Source organism: Agelaius tricolor, unplaced genomic scaffold, assembly GCF_023055355.1.
Source record: "Agelaius tricolor isolate 1412-34295 unplaced genomic scaffold, bAgeTri1.0.p SCAF_1, whole genome shotgun sequence".
In the NCBI taxonomy this organism is placed as follows: Eukaryota; Metazoa; Chordata; class Aves; order Passeriformes; family Icteridae; genus Agelaius; species Agelaius tricolor.
In genome coordinates, this window is record NW_027269261.1 from 15036047 (window position 1) to 15050589 (window position 14543).

A 14543-nucleotide genomic window follows, 5' to 3' on the forward strand; every position below is an offset into this window, starting at 1 on the left:
TTTTATCAAGAGTGCAGTGTTTCATATTTAATCAACGTAAAATTGAGTGCTTCCCTCACATGAATGTAACACAGATCAAGTCTCAGCCAAAGCAAATAAAAGAATGAATGCTTTGTTAATCATCCATAACTAATTTGTGCATACACAGAAAAAATGAAATCTGTTTTTGACAAGACCTTTTTCATAGGAACAGCAAGGGAGAATTGAACATGCAATGTGCATTAGTAATAGAGAATAGCAATGGGAAGATCTGAGATGTTTGCCTCAGATGACTTCAATTTCTAGATAGTAACAGTATTTAACAGAAACCTAAGGTAAGAGAAGGGTGGGTTTTAAGTTGTTTGCCAAAATGTAATAAGACAAACCTGTGCTGAAGCAGACATAGATGGATTCTTGTATGCCTTGCCATATATTCATAAGTATTGCAGGGAACTGCCACATATCTCTGTGACAAACTCAACTAATAGATAATACACAGTGAAGAAAATGTTAAATGCATTGCTTCTTTGCACAGGCAATATGATTGTGTTGCTCTACTGACAGTGTGGTTATGGTTGATGGGGCAGCTTCATTACAAGCCCCTGTTTTCAGGCTATTGCAGCTTTAACAAAAAAAAAAAAATCACCCATTGGACTGAAATTTTCTATGCTTGTCAGCCTTGAGGTGAATTTTACTTTAAGTACAAAGTTAGAAGAAATCCATTTAGCTATTTCCCTGATTGAAACAAATTTGGAGGGAGGGAGGGAGGGAGGGAGGGTGGGATAGGCTTTCAAAACCTTGAGGTTTATGTTTATTGCTGAGATGCATTTTGGAATGCTTTATGTTTATCCTTGCTATTAAAATGCATACTGTGTTGTTTATAAACATAGACATAAAGAAATAAATAACTGCACCTGCACCCCACACCATTCCCACTGCTGTGTGTGCACAGGGTGTGACAGCTGAGGTGTCTGACATGTGTGAGCATGTCCCCATTCCAGCTTCACACAGATGTGAATTTTCAGCTGCCTCCCTTTTGCCCTGGTTGTATTCCCACCCTTTGCTCCCTTCTTCTCCCTGCTGACATCAGACTCAGCCCCCCCATCAGCAGGACGACACCAGTGAGATCTGCAGAGCCCGAATTTTTTTCTCCTTCCTGAACTCTGCAGAGTCCTGCTGTGCACAGGAACCATCCCCTGCCAGCCACACTGCTCTGACATAACAGCTGGGAGGAGATTTGCAGATTGAATCTCTATCAATGAGGTTTTGCTCCTCATAGTGATTATTTGGATAATAGAAATAGTAATAAAGTGGCATGAGGGAATAGTAATAAAGAATAGTAATAAGGTGTAAGTATAAAGAATAGTAGTAAAGGGCCAAAGAACTGTCTGTTGGAATGAAGACCCTTCCTTGAAAAGCCAACTCTTCCAGAGTGGATCTTGTGATGAGGATCACAGCCATGGAGCTGAGGGCAGTGGTGGCCCTGCACTGTGTCCCCTTGGTGGCAGTGGGAGATACAGGGAGAGGGAAGAGCAACAGCAGATCCAGTAGTTTCTCTGTATTTTGAGGCACTTCTGCAACTGTGTTGTGTCCTGTTGTTGTTATGTATTCTGGTGATTTTGGCACATGCTGCGAAGCTGTGAGCAAGATGCAAGAGAATAAAAAGAGCACAGTCATGAATTTAATAATGGAGATACAGTCATGCTGCAATAATATTGCTGACATGTTCATTTTGAAGAACATTGTGCTGTCTTTTATGAAGTAGTCTTTTAGTCTAACTTTGAGAAATTCCCAAAGTGATCAGTCATTTGACCTGGAATCTCTGGTTCTGCCCAAAGGAATGTTCATGATGTGAGCATCACTGCTCAGCGCACAGCCATCAGGCATTACAGACCATTCAGCCATTTGCTCTGGGTTTTTGCAGTTAAGGTTCAACTTTCACTACAGAAAAAATACAAAGTAAGAGTCAATAATATTGACACTCTTGCAGGCTTTTCTCTGTCGTGAGCCTTGCAAACTTTGTCATTTAACATTGTGCATTTGCTCTGTGGAAGTTATCCTCAGATGATAACAACTGGTTGATGACACACTGGTATTTTGAAAATCCCATTTTAACAGGTTATATCTATGCTAAATAATTAAGTCTTTCTCTGGAAAGATGAATGAAAGTATGTAAGCTTGTTGGAGCAGTTAATCTTTTCACCTTGTTTCTTCTTCGAGGAGTTTTACCTCAAACTTGCTTCCTTGTTGGAGATTACAAAGGAGCTGAATAATGTGCTTATGTGTGCAAGTTTGTTTAAATAATCAAGAGTTAATTCTGGGGCCTGTATCACATATGCCTTCCTGCATGGTATTTGTTTCCTCCGGACAAGGTTTGTAGGTAGGCATAGCCTGAGGTGCAGAAACTGTTCTTAATAGTATATTGAATTCACATTAAATATTCACTCCTGAGCTTGAGGTATTATTTCAAACACACCTTTTTAGCATTCAGGATTCTGGGTATTTGTCTTGAAGTGACACCAAGACAGAGTAAGGAAATTTAGAGACTGGAATGGAAAGAGAAAAGAAGCTGAATTAACAATAAATCAGTAAGTAGTTTACCCTTTAAAAAAAAGTAGTCAAATATTTTTCCTTAAAGACTGACTCTGTTAGGGGACACTAGCTGGACATCTCTCTTTTGTAGATGTTTGAAAGTGCCGTAGCACCATTCATGGGAGACCTCTGCACACAGCAGAGGAGTGAATCATGATGATGGAGGGTTCCTATCAGGCAAAGTAGAGCTGAAGTACCAGGCATTGGTGGGTGAGCTTAAATGTAAATTTTGTACCAGGTATTACCTATTATTTTAAAATAAAACCAGAGAACAACCTGTGAGTCCCTTTAGTTGTTACATGAAAAATGTGGAGTTACGAGCTGCTAAGCAGTAAATAAAGTCATGGTTATGGAGTCAGCTACCCTGTCCTCCCCCTGGAAGGAGGAGGTCACACAAAATAAGTGTGTTTCTTACTCCAGTTTTTGCTAAAAGCTTAGGAGCTAAGTTCATCACCTGCTGTTTCTCCTTCTCTAGCATTAGGTAAATTATCTGTATTTCTACTATGTGTTGAAGCTAACTGTACATTTTCTCTAGACTCTTCAAAAGCAGGAGGAACATGAGCCCAGCCTAGGGGGATGCTGCCTGCAAGTGCCTCAGCTGAAGCAGAGCATGGGAGCTGCTCCTGGAGGCAGAGGCAATGTGAGGGATGCAGCTGCACACAGCTCCCAGGAAATGAGGGACTGCTGTGTTTTGCTGAGCTGCCAGCCCTGTATGCTGTGCTTTTCTAACAGCCTCACCTGCCACATGGCAGCAGCAGCTCAGGCCTAGACTTCCTTAAATCTGCTCCTTTGAGAGCAAAGGTTTGAGGATTTAAACAGCCAGTTGATGATAATAAGTTTCTCTGCCAGCTTCAGCTGAACTTCCACAAGCTTGTGGCCCACATCCGTGGCAAAGTAAAAATGTACAGGAGTTTACAGTAGGAGTTACTTTTATAGCTTTTGTTATATAAAAATTATTTCATCTTGATGGCTTTTGCTTGCTAATGATTACTATGTAGTAGTTCCCACAGGCTTGCACACAGCTGTACCCTGTGCCTTATCAGACCTGGGGGAGATGGTCACATCCCTGGCTGCTGTAGCATCTGGGGAAAGAAAAGGAACAGACAGTCCCTAATGTGGAGTGATCCCAACAGCAGAGAGTGAATGGCTGTGAAAGGGAAGCAGAACCACTGGGGCATTAGTGAGCTCAGTTGGGATCTAGACTTTGCAGGAAAGGATGCCCTTTTATTGCTGCTAAGGGAAACAGGATAGTCACATATTCCAGGGCTCTTGAGTGGTACAGCACAAGCTGTAGCTCTGAAAACACAAGCAAAAATTCATGTACTTTGTAAAGATACAGTAATGTTTTCATCGAGTGCAAGGACGGTCTGAGTTTACCTGGACAGAGGGATCTAAGAGTAAATTTAAATATAAACCTGTCACTATAGAAGAAAAGAAACTTGCACAGCATCTCTAGAGGAAGTGATCTGAAAGAGCAAAAAAGCTACAAATACTAAAGTGAGTATTTCTCAAATCAGTTATCAATCTCCTATATACTTCTGAGGGAGAGTTCAGGAGTTGTTTCTGCATTACCAAAACAGTCCAGGGGAGAAAGCGATTGAAGATGTTATAAATGGATACATAAAGCAATTATCCACATCCTATGCAAGGTTCAGTATTTCAGGGTTCTGCTACTTACTAAAATTACCCAGCTTACCTGTAATTTTATCTCTGTTGTCCTTTGTAAGCATCAAGCCCACTTTAGAAGGGGGTACCTGTCTCATACAGATAATCTATTAATAAATTGCTCAACTAAAATTTTAATAATGCACATACTTTGCCATCTGTCTAGTAGTTGTCTAAGAAGCTTAATAGTATTTTTTGATAGAAAAACAGGACCTCTGAATTTTCTTGGTGTTGTTCTGCATAGTATAGATGAATTAACTCAGTTTATTAGGTATAATTTATTTTTCTAAACTTTGTGTCTGATGTTAATCATTGGAGATTTCCAGAGTCTGTGAATGTAGAGGATTAGCCTGGGAAGATGAAAGGTTTGTTGTTACCTACAGCAGGTCAGTTGAGCACACCCACAGGTATGATTTTAGTCAGAAAGAACCTTTCACTACATACCTCAGTCTCTCGGGCTGCCACTGAAATCTCATGGGGCTGTAAGAAGACAGAAGTTGAAGTAGCATATAGTGTTTTCTCTTTGCTTACCGAAATTATTGTCTCTGCTTGTGCTACATAAGAAACAATGTGTGGTGCTTCCAATATAATGATTCATCAATGTAGATGTGCTGTTAAAACCAACACGTTGGTGTTTTTTGAAGGAGTCTTCAAGCTTAAACCTAAGATATGACCAGTATGATAAATAGTCTGGTACAAGGGCTTTGGTTCTGCAAGGACAAAGGTCACTTTGTGAGAATAACAAATATATAATTATGTCATTAAGGGTAGCTGTTTCAATGTTTAAAAATGTTTTGTTTCATTCCAAGCTCTCATGTCTAGGGCTCCAAGGTTTCTGGTATGTGCACAATTTTTTAAACATTAAATTCTCAATTCAGATGCATCATAATTCTTAATAATGTTCTGGATACCTTGAACCATTATTTGCTTTTAAACAAGTTTTCAGCAGAAATCGTGCTGCCTTCATTCGGTCCTCCAAATCTCCCATCCGCCTGTCTAAATTATTTTAACTGACATACTTTCTAATTTACTCTCTCCAGTTGAGAGAACTCCCTGTAGCTTGTCTATTTTAGCATTTAATTGCTGTATACTCTCCCAAATTAAATTCTGTAGTGATCCATTCTGCTCTGCTGGTGAAGCAGTGATCTTTTCATCTGAGCAAGATGGTGCATGTGGCTCCGGCACAGGGCTGCCATCCACGCCGGGAGAGGGAGAACCTTCCAGCTCCTCTGCTGCTGCCTGGGGGCTGCAGGGCCAGGGGGCTGCAGGGGCCAGCTGTCCTCCAGAACAGTCTCCATTTAGTTCTGAAGCCAAAGGAGAGGGAAAGCTATTGTTTCTCTCAGGGAGTTTTTAGAACTGGACAAATCGCTTTGTCAATTGTTTTCTGCCAAAGTTTGCTCTTCCTTAAAATCTGCATATCTGTGGGCTTTTTAGCATTTGCTTTTGTAAAAGATGAAAAGGCAAAAATATTATGCTGTATGTTTTCCTTGTTTGTGAGAAAGACAATGATAATTATTGTTCCTTTTGACAAAATAATATCCAGTAAGGAAACTTGTTGTCTTCCCTAGTTGGGTCTTTTTTGGATAATGTTTGTACATTGATTACTAATTACTTAATATATTTCTATTAAGGAGGGACCATTTACTATCTAAATAATGAAGAACTTCAGTTTTTTGATCTGGTTTCTGCTGAATGGAAATGATTTCCTGTTGTTTCTCAATATGTGTGTGTGTATGGAAAGGAGGGCACTGGAACCTCAGGGGTTACAGACAGCACAGCAGGGTCACAGCTCTGTGTAGGCAAGCTGAGTTCAGGTGTGCAGAGGTAAAACACATCCTGCTGATTTCTCTGGGGGGACTCTTCCTCCAGCCCAAATAACGCAGAGGAATATATCCCATTAACAAAATCCCGCCAATGTTTTGATTCTGTGTAACTCTAGAAGCTTGGAGGCAGTTTAACAGAAAATACAAGGATGTTTCTTGCTTAGTTGCACCTCTTATATTAACCTTGAAGAAGACTTGCCAGTCACTTGGTAAGTACAGCATACGAGGTCATTAAAAATACATTTTTAAAGACTGCGTGAAATTCACATTACAGCATTATTTGTCTCTCCTATAAATTAAGAATCTGAGTTCAGACCTTTTGTGTAAAGGTGTTAATCTTTTGGCTCGCTTCCTTTGGAACAGAGTTGGGCACTGTTTAATAGTGTGACATGTCTGTCATCTGTGATCATCATCTTCCCAGTAAAAATGAGCTATTTGTTTTACAGCTGTGGTCCAGGCTCTCCGCACTTAGTTCCTTAGAGTATTTTAGTCCTGCTTGCTGTGAAAGGATCTCTTTAGGAGGGAACGATGGGGATGATTCCTAGACAAGGAGACAAGGCTTGTGGTACATAGCACTGCTCCACATTGTTCTCGTTGCAGAAGATCAGGCTGTGGGAATCCTTTATGCCAGGCAGATATTTATAGAAGGGTGGCACTTCCTGTGTAGTAAGTTTTGGGATGCCTGACACTGCTCAGAGTCAGGAATGTTGTGGCAGGAATAATGCATGGTTGCATTACTGGAAAGGAATTTGTGTGATAAATGGGTCTGGCCCTGTATCTGTGTCAGTAAATGCAGCTTTATTGGCTTCATTTAAACTGACTGCAGTTTGGCCAATGTTATTTTTCCCTTCTCTAGCTCCAGACTTTGTTATATGATGGTCATTTGAAGGTTTGTGGAAGTAACTTAAAATGCTGGGGAGGGATAGTGTTGGGGACTGCTCCTTGAAGAACCATGCAGAGCTTTTTGAAACCCTGCTTGGTGTCCGTTGTTGGTCCCCACGCTTTGGCAGAGCCAAGTGCAAGGTGAGATTTCATCTGAGCCTGGCCCTGCACTCACAGCTTGTGATTCCTGTGGCTTCAGATTGTCAGGAATTTGTCTTTCTGATGGTCTCACTGAATTGCACTTCTGTTGGTATCTGAGGTGATGTTTTCCAAGGCTGTGCAAACACAAACAGCATGCCTAGAAATTGGGAACTGCCTGAGTTCATTATTACTAATATTCTTTTGTTCAAAAAGGAATGCACCTTTTATTGATCTACTGAGAATTGCTTGTTCTACACATTTCTTTGTGTGAATTCAGAAATCAAAGTACTCCAGGATATTGGGAAGTCCTTCTGTTTTCTGTATTAATTTTCATTTTGCTAACTTTGAGTGCATCTTCTTCTTCCAGACTTTTAATAATTTGCTCAAATTTTTCCTAAATTACCAGGATGCACAAGTATCAACCACCCAGTGGGCTTAGTGCAGAACCAGCCCTGTGCTTCATCCTGCTGCTTTGCCAGCTGGGAACAGCTGATACAGCTTGATGCACTGCCCAGATAGGGTTATTTCACCCAAAAAATGGTGTATGTTTGAGGCATTTTGGGGACTGTGGGCAATAGGAGGAGGAGGAGACTGTCAAGAAAAGTGAAGCTGCTTGTGAGAGAAAAGTGTAGAATACAAAAGCAGAAATTTCCCTAACACAGGAGAGAAAGATGGAGAAGTATTGCTGTGTGTTTATGTGCAGATTTTACTCTTCTTAAGTGAATTAAAATGATCACTGGTAAACAGTGGACTTCTAAAATAACATACAGATTTCTCAGAGCCTTTAGTTGACCCAACACAGCCATTATTCTGTTATGCAAGAAGATAGGCCTGCTGTAGTTTCTGCTAACATACTAAATAGTTATATTTTAAATAATTAAAATAATTTATTAATGATTTCTAGGACAATCACACATTTTATTTTTTTCCAGTGAGCTGTTTCACTTGCTAGAACCATACAGTAACAAACATGAAACAACAAAAAATAGTTGTTAACCAATGCTCCATGCATTCTCTTATGAGTCCAGCAGTGCCATTCTCAGTCTCAGTAGGATGTTTGAGCTGGAAGATAATAGAGGTGTTTTTATTTTACTGGCATTTACTGTATGTTATCTATTGTCTTTCTGTGACATTCAGATATCATGGCTGATTTTATTTGCATAATGCATTGCCATTCTTAAGAGTAAAGGGTTTCAAAATTACTGTTTTCTTGAAGAATACAAACCATCTTCACTGTTAAATGTTGTATTTTGTCACTTCTCTTTATTATTGCATTGAATTGTTTCTCTCTTGTGACTTCAAAATTGACTTTTCATGCTACCCTTTCACAAAACAGGATGTGGCAACCCTGGCAGTCACATGAATGTAAAACACCTGAAGGCATAACAGAGCCTTACACAGTTTAAACTTTGATTATATAGGCAAAAGCAGGAAAGTTGAGCAATTAAAACATTTGCACTGGGATTCCTGCTTGACTTTCCACATGCTCATATGAGACACAAGTAAACACCAGATCAGACTTTTACCTTTAAATGGATATTATTTATTCAGTATCCTACCAAAGTGGGCTTCTCTTTGGAATAACTCATTCAAGCCTACTGCTCAGCTGTTTCTGTCCACTCTGCTTGTAGGTTTGCTGTCTACTCCATTCTTGGATTATTTGATCCCTGCTAGTTTAGGAATTGTTTATCCTTCTGCAAGAAAATGTCTCTTTTTCTGGGGTGACTCAATTTCTACTACAGGAAGCATGTAGGTTTTTAGGAAGAAAATGCTACAATCTTTGCAAGAAGTGGTTATTAGCATGCTCTGACATTTAAAGACAATTTTTTAGAAGTTGGTTGTGTGTCAGAGTAGAAAACACAATCCACTGTGAATCAGTCATGGACCTAAGCAGCTTGAGAACATTCTTTTAACACACAAAACGTTTTTCCCCGTCTACTTATGTAGCTAAAACCATGTAAAGCCAAACCTGTAAAGCTCCAAAGAGAAAGGAGAAACCTCCAAAGCTCCAAGAAAAAACATTGCAAAACTTCTAACAGACTTCACTTTCTGGAAGAGTAGGAGGAGAGGATATACTTAAACTTGCATGTGAAGCAAAATAAGACTTGAAATATCAGGCACTGTCTGTTTTTATTTGGGCTTGGGGATTTTGGTTGGGTTTTTTTTTGGTATGATATTGTTACAGATTTGGACTTCTGTAGGCAGTTGAAACTTGGAAACTCAACTTCTGTCTTTGGCCCACAAAAATGTGAAATTAATTAATTTCTTAGGAAGACTGAACTCGATTGCCAAGTGTATCGTGTTCTTCACAGCACATCAGGATATGTAGTGATAGAAAAATCTTCCTGCTCATGGCTGGCTCCTTCCCTTTCTCCTGGCACCCTGCTGCCTGCATTCTCATCTCCCTTTTCCTCTACATCAGCTAACACCAGAAGATTCCATTAGGAATTGCTGATGATCCTCTTCACTGGGAGAACTTTCCTTTTCCTTATTCATGTTTCTTACTCACTCTCCAATCCAGATAATCTGAAGGTGCAAATGACAAGATGATCATTTGTACAATAAGTCGATACTAAGTGAAAATGTAATTTCGCATCATTTCAAAATTCTCTGCCTTGCTATCTGTGTCTAGCTTTTGCATGCTTACAAGTTTAATGTTGTGTGCTTTCACTTCAGAACCACCACTGAATTGGAGGTGGGGTTTACTTATCTTGTTTGCTTTGACTTTTTAGAAAAATCACTTTGATAAAGACAACATGCACCTGACTTACCAGATAAGATGGTGTGTTTGTAACAAGAGAAAGTAGCTCTGCCCCCAGGTAGCCCTGTTTTTTGGAGTCACTGAAGCATATTGGTGTTGCCTAAGAGACTTAGTGGGAAGTGTCTGTGTTGCTCTCATGGCATTGGCTGCATCCAACAGGTGAGCCAGCACTGAGAAGGCATTTGTAGCTGCACAAGGAAATAAATCCAGATCTTTGTTGGATTTGGGATATTCACAGCTGCTGAAAAGCGATTTTTGTAGTCAGACTGAGAAGAGCACGTCAGAGTACAGGCATGGTGTGGCTGATGAATGATTCATCTGCAAGGCTTCAAGCAAGCACCCACATTCATGATTTGCTCTGAGATCTGTTGATCTTGCTAAGATCAACATCTTACTGTCAACATCAACTATTCAAAATCTTCCAAGATTAGTTGTCTAAGATCCTGTTGGGTGTAGATGCCTGAACAGGCGCTGCAGTAAACCTTGCATTCTGGATAACATGTTGTAATGTTAGTTATTCTAAAGGCATGATACAATAACAGATTATTGTTGTTCATATCTGTGTAATAATGGAAACTCCCTGATTGTACTTTCCATTTTACACATTGTCAGAACCTTGGACCTTAATCTTGCTCTTTGATTGACAACTGCAGCTGGGGAAGGAGCACTCGTATTGTTTGTGAGAGTCGCATCTGTTCAACTTAATTCAGCTGAGAGTATTTGCATATTCTTAAGTATTTCTTCTGAGAGGACCTAAATCCTTCTCAAGTGTTTGATGCATTTTTGAAATTCATTCATAAGGTATCTACATGCACTAATAGTTCTGTATAATATTGCTGTGCATAATCTGTCAGATAAGGCTAGTTTTTTAAACAAGGTATTCTTTGGGGATGACATATTACATTCTGACTTATTCTACTGGGCAGAAATGTCAAGTACTTTGAAAAAGGATGCTTGAATGTTTTGATTGAATTAGTATTCTTTATTCAACACAAATTGTCAACTGCAATAAAATGTCGTCCTATTGTGAGAACATTTTTCAAAAGAATTAATAGCAGGGCTTTTTTGTTTTATTTTTTGTTACTGGAGCTTTTTTACATATAATCATTCCTTTCCTGACGATGCTGATATTAGATAAAACAAGAGAGTTGATTCTTAAATGCATTTTAGATTAATTTATCTGGATTGTTAAGCCATGAGCAACATTTTTATATTGAAATACACCTTCGGCTTTTCAAATAAAAATTTGGCTGTTATCTATTTTGCTCTTTATGTTTTTCTTGCAAAATTTTTATCAATATTTTTGGAAGTATTGTCAATTTTAGTTTCAGAAACCTTTTGCTCTTGATAGTGCTTGTACACCACTAATGAGAAGAACCGCTGCTCTGAAAAATATTCAGGTATTCTGTTTGAGCATGGAACACAAACTAAATGACCTCAAACCACTATGCAAAGAAATATGTGCATGGTCCAAACCTATGTCTTCCATAGGCTGGAAGTTCCAGTCCAGAAGTAGCCATGTTTGGACAGAGCATGTCCAATTTGCTGTGAAAAGAAATGAGAATATATTCCCAGCAGTTTAACTGGATTGGGGCTGTGGATCTGGTTCAAGCTCAAGCCATTAAAGACATCCTAGATCTTGTAATGGAGCACCACTAATCACAGTGGACAACCTTTTTTTTTTTTTTTCAATTGCACTAAGAAAGTGTTCAAAGTTCCACCACCATTAGTGACTGACGTAGTTTAAGAAATGATTTTCTGTCGCTCAAAAGTGCCATACTGATTTTTTGGGAAAAAAACCAAAACACCCAAACCAAAACCAAAACAAAAAACCAACAAACAAACAAACAAACAAAACCAAAGTAATCCCTACAGATTTAATAAGTGCATTTTTTTGTTTTGTGCACATGCAGGTTTTCGTGTAACAGCACCTTTCACGTTAGCTTTGTTTTTTTTTTTTGCTTTCAGGAATCTCCTTCTGGACGTAGAAAAGCGCTTGCCACTAGCAGCATCAACATGAAGCAATATGCCAGCCCCATGCCTACACAGACAGATGTCAGGTTAAAATTCAAGCCTTTGTCTAAGAAAGTGGTAGCTGCCACACTACAGTTCTCCTTATCTTGTATTTTCCTGAGGGAAGGAAAAGCCACGTAAGTTGTTTGTTTGTTGGGGGTTTTTTAAACCAGATAGCCTGCTTTATGTTGCTTTTCAAAGAATCCTTTGGATAAAGAGCTCTTTCTGTATAGAATGGTGGAATTTGAGAGCATCCTTCAGCATACCTATCATTCCTGCCATACTTGGTTTCTTAACTGAGTAAAAGTTGTTTCTTACTCTTATTTAGCCTTGTGTTCTTCAGAGACAAATGGCTTGTGCTCTACTCTTACAGACATTTTAAGTAACAACAGCTTAAAGTATCTACAGGTCTGAAATGAGTGGGAGTGTGTGTTTATGTGCATGTGTGTCTTCATCCAACAATACCCTTGGCAGATTTCAAGGGAGTCCACTGATATTTCACAAAGAATGCAATAAGGACAAAGCCAGTTGGAAGGTGAGGGAAGGTGGAGTTAGAGTTAAGATTTTGGGTTGAGCACAAGAACATCCTGTGGGAAGAGTTCTCTTGGGCGCTGATTACTGCTCCCTTGACTCACTCACTTGGTTCTAGATTGCAAGTTATTGACAGGGCTTTCATAGTACCCTGAACAAGGGATCTGAAAAAAGCTGCTCTTTGTGAAAGCATTGGTTTCCAGTATGTGTAAATAGACACTGCCTTTTTTTATTTTATCTTGTTAATGATTTCAGATATTTATAGAAGGGATTTTAATCCTGTAACAGCATCAGAAGTTACAAATGAATGTAGGCATTGCATGCAACATGTGGGCAGTAGGTCTGGCCAAGCATTTTCAGTTTAACCAAAGCAGACCAGGCAAGCATTTGCCAGCCTTTCTGGGCTGGTTTAAAATTTTAGGAAGCAGTTGTTAACTCTTGATGCAAAGCAGTATTTTTTTACTGTTTACAGTTTTGTTAATTGAAAACTTTCCCTTCAGAATATATTTATGAGTTGTATTAGTTTTGTTTTTTCACTATCTTCAAGATCAGATCTGATATCATAGACCTCCCTGAAGAAAACATCAAAATATTTAAAGAATTTTTAAGAATGCAGTAATATCAGATGTGGTATTAACAAGGTGCATTTTAATGCCTGGTGTGATGTTTGTTATTTAGGGATGAAGACATGCAAAGCCTGGCTAGTTTGATGAGTATGAAACAAGCTGATATTGGTAACCTAGATGATTTTGAGGAAGACAATGAAGAAGATGAAGAAAACAGAGTGAATCAAGAGGAAAAGGCTGCAAAAATTACAGGTTGGTTTTGTCACAGGCATTGTAAAATATAGTTTCCTTTGCTTATTGTCCATTTTTTTTATCCTTATGCTATATTTTTATTTCACTTTAAAAAATCCTAACAACTGAAACAATATTTAGGATAGCTTGATTGAAGAGGAACCCATCCATAACTCAACAAAGTTTAATACTTGTGAATCCAAGAGCCTTGATTTGTGTCTGTGTGTCCTGCTTTTGGGAGAGAATGCACTAAGTAGGTAGCATTTTAGGGAAGCAAAGAACCAGCATGAGCAGAGGAGCAGAAAAAGCAGAGGGAAAGGGTCAACGAGCAAGAAGACAGGAGGAGAGGCTCAAGTGAAATAATGAAGGCACTTTATGAGAATAACTGCGAAATGAGTTGTGCCATGGACAAGTGCTGAGGTTCTGCTCAATAACATGGCAATTCCAGGCTGCATATTGCTGCCTTTTGGGTGGGGGTGTCTCATGGAAAAGAAACTGGGAGGCTGTTAAAGGACTTTAATGAATTTGATAGTGAAGTTGTTTGAAGTGAGATAGTGTAACCACATTTGAATTGCTGATGAAAATGCTTAGTGTGTTCAGGATAGCTGAACTAATCGAGGCAAGTCAGATCAGGATGAAATGATGTTAAATTGTTGGTAGAGATCAGTGTGTAGTATTGCTCCAGATGGGTTCTGTAGGAGCTCTTTGTGTAATGAATCAGGAAAAGAAAATTAACTTCTGGTGCCAGACTTCATAACTTCCAGTGCTCTTTCAAAATGTCTGAAATAAAGGGAACCTTCTCCAAAGTGGGGGAAGAGCATCCCGAGCAGAGAAGTGAATTGTCAAATCTGTTCTTGAAAATTCAGAGGAACACTGGTTCAGTGTTATGAAACATTACTTTCATAACTTCTTTTTGAGCTTTCGTTGCAATCAAAAGGTTCAGCCTGAAGCATTTATTACTTAGTTACATTTAGTGTTGTGAAAGGATGCAAATATGTTTTCTGTATGCTTTACATATTCAATTAAACATTTTTTACCCTGGCCAAATCTCTAGTTATGCTGTATGTGTCTGGCACAGAGCATATTGGAAAGTCTGGAGTGAGATATCTGAGGAACCAGGATAATGTATTCTTGGTCAGGGAGCAGAGATATACCAGTCTGGTCACACTGAAATAATTCTGCAGGGTTTACTTCTTTCCCAGTGTAACCAGAATAAATCAGATCACAACATAAAACAAAACCTGACATGTTCACCAGGCCATTGGATAATCACAGAGAAGGCCAAAGTAAGGAGGGGTAATGTTCAGTCTATAGAAACTGCTGTGCACAAGTGTTTTATTAGGATCTGCCTGGGTACTG

The 14543-nt window shown here is 39.1% G+C and overlaps 1 protein-coding gene across 12 annotated transcripts in view; it reads left to right on the forward strand.

Annotated features, from left to right (window-relative positions):
* The window catches only part of EHBP1 (EH domain binding protein 1), a 204976-nt gene that overhangs the window by 66108 nt on the left and 124325 nt on the right, over positions 1–14543 (forward strand). For all 12 annotated transcript variants that reach the window (XM_071424399.1, XM_071424450.1, XM_071424418.1 and 9 more), the window contains exons 6-7: positions 11812–11993; positions 13066–13205. In XM_071424399.1, the coding sequence (XP_071280500.1) occupies positions 11812–11993; positions 13066–13205 (322 nt within the window). The remainder of the gene's footprint in view (positions 1–11811; positions 11994–13065; positions 13206–14543) is intronic.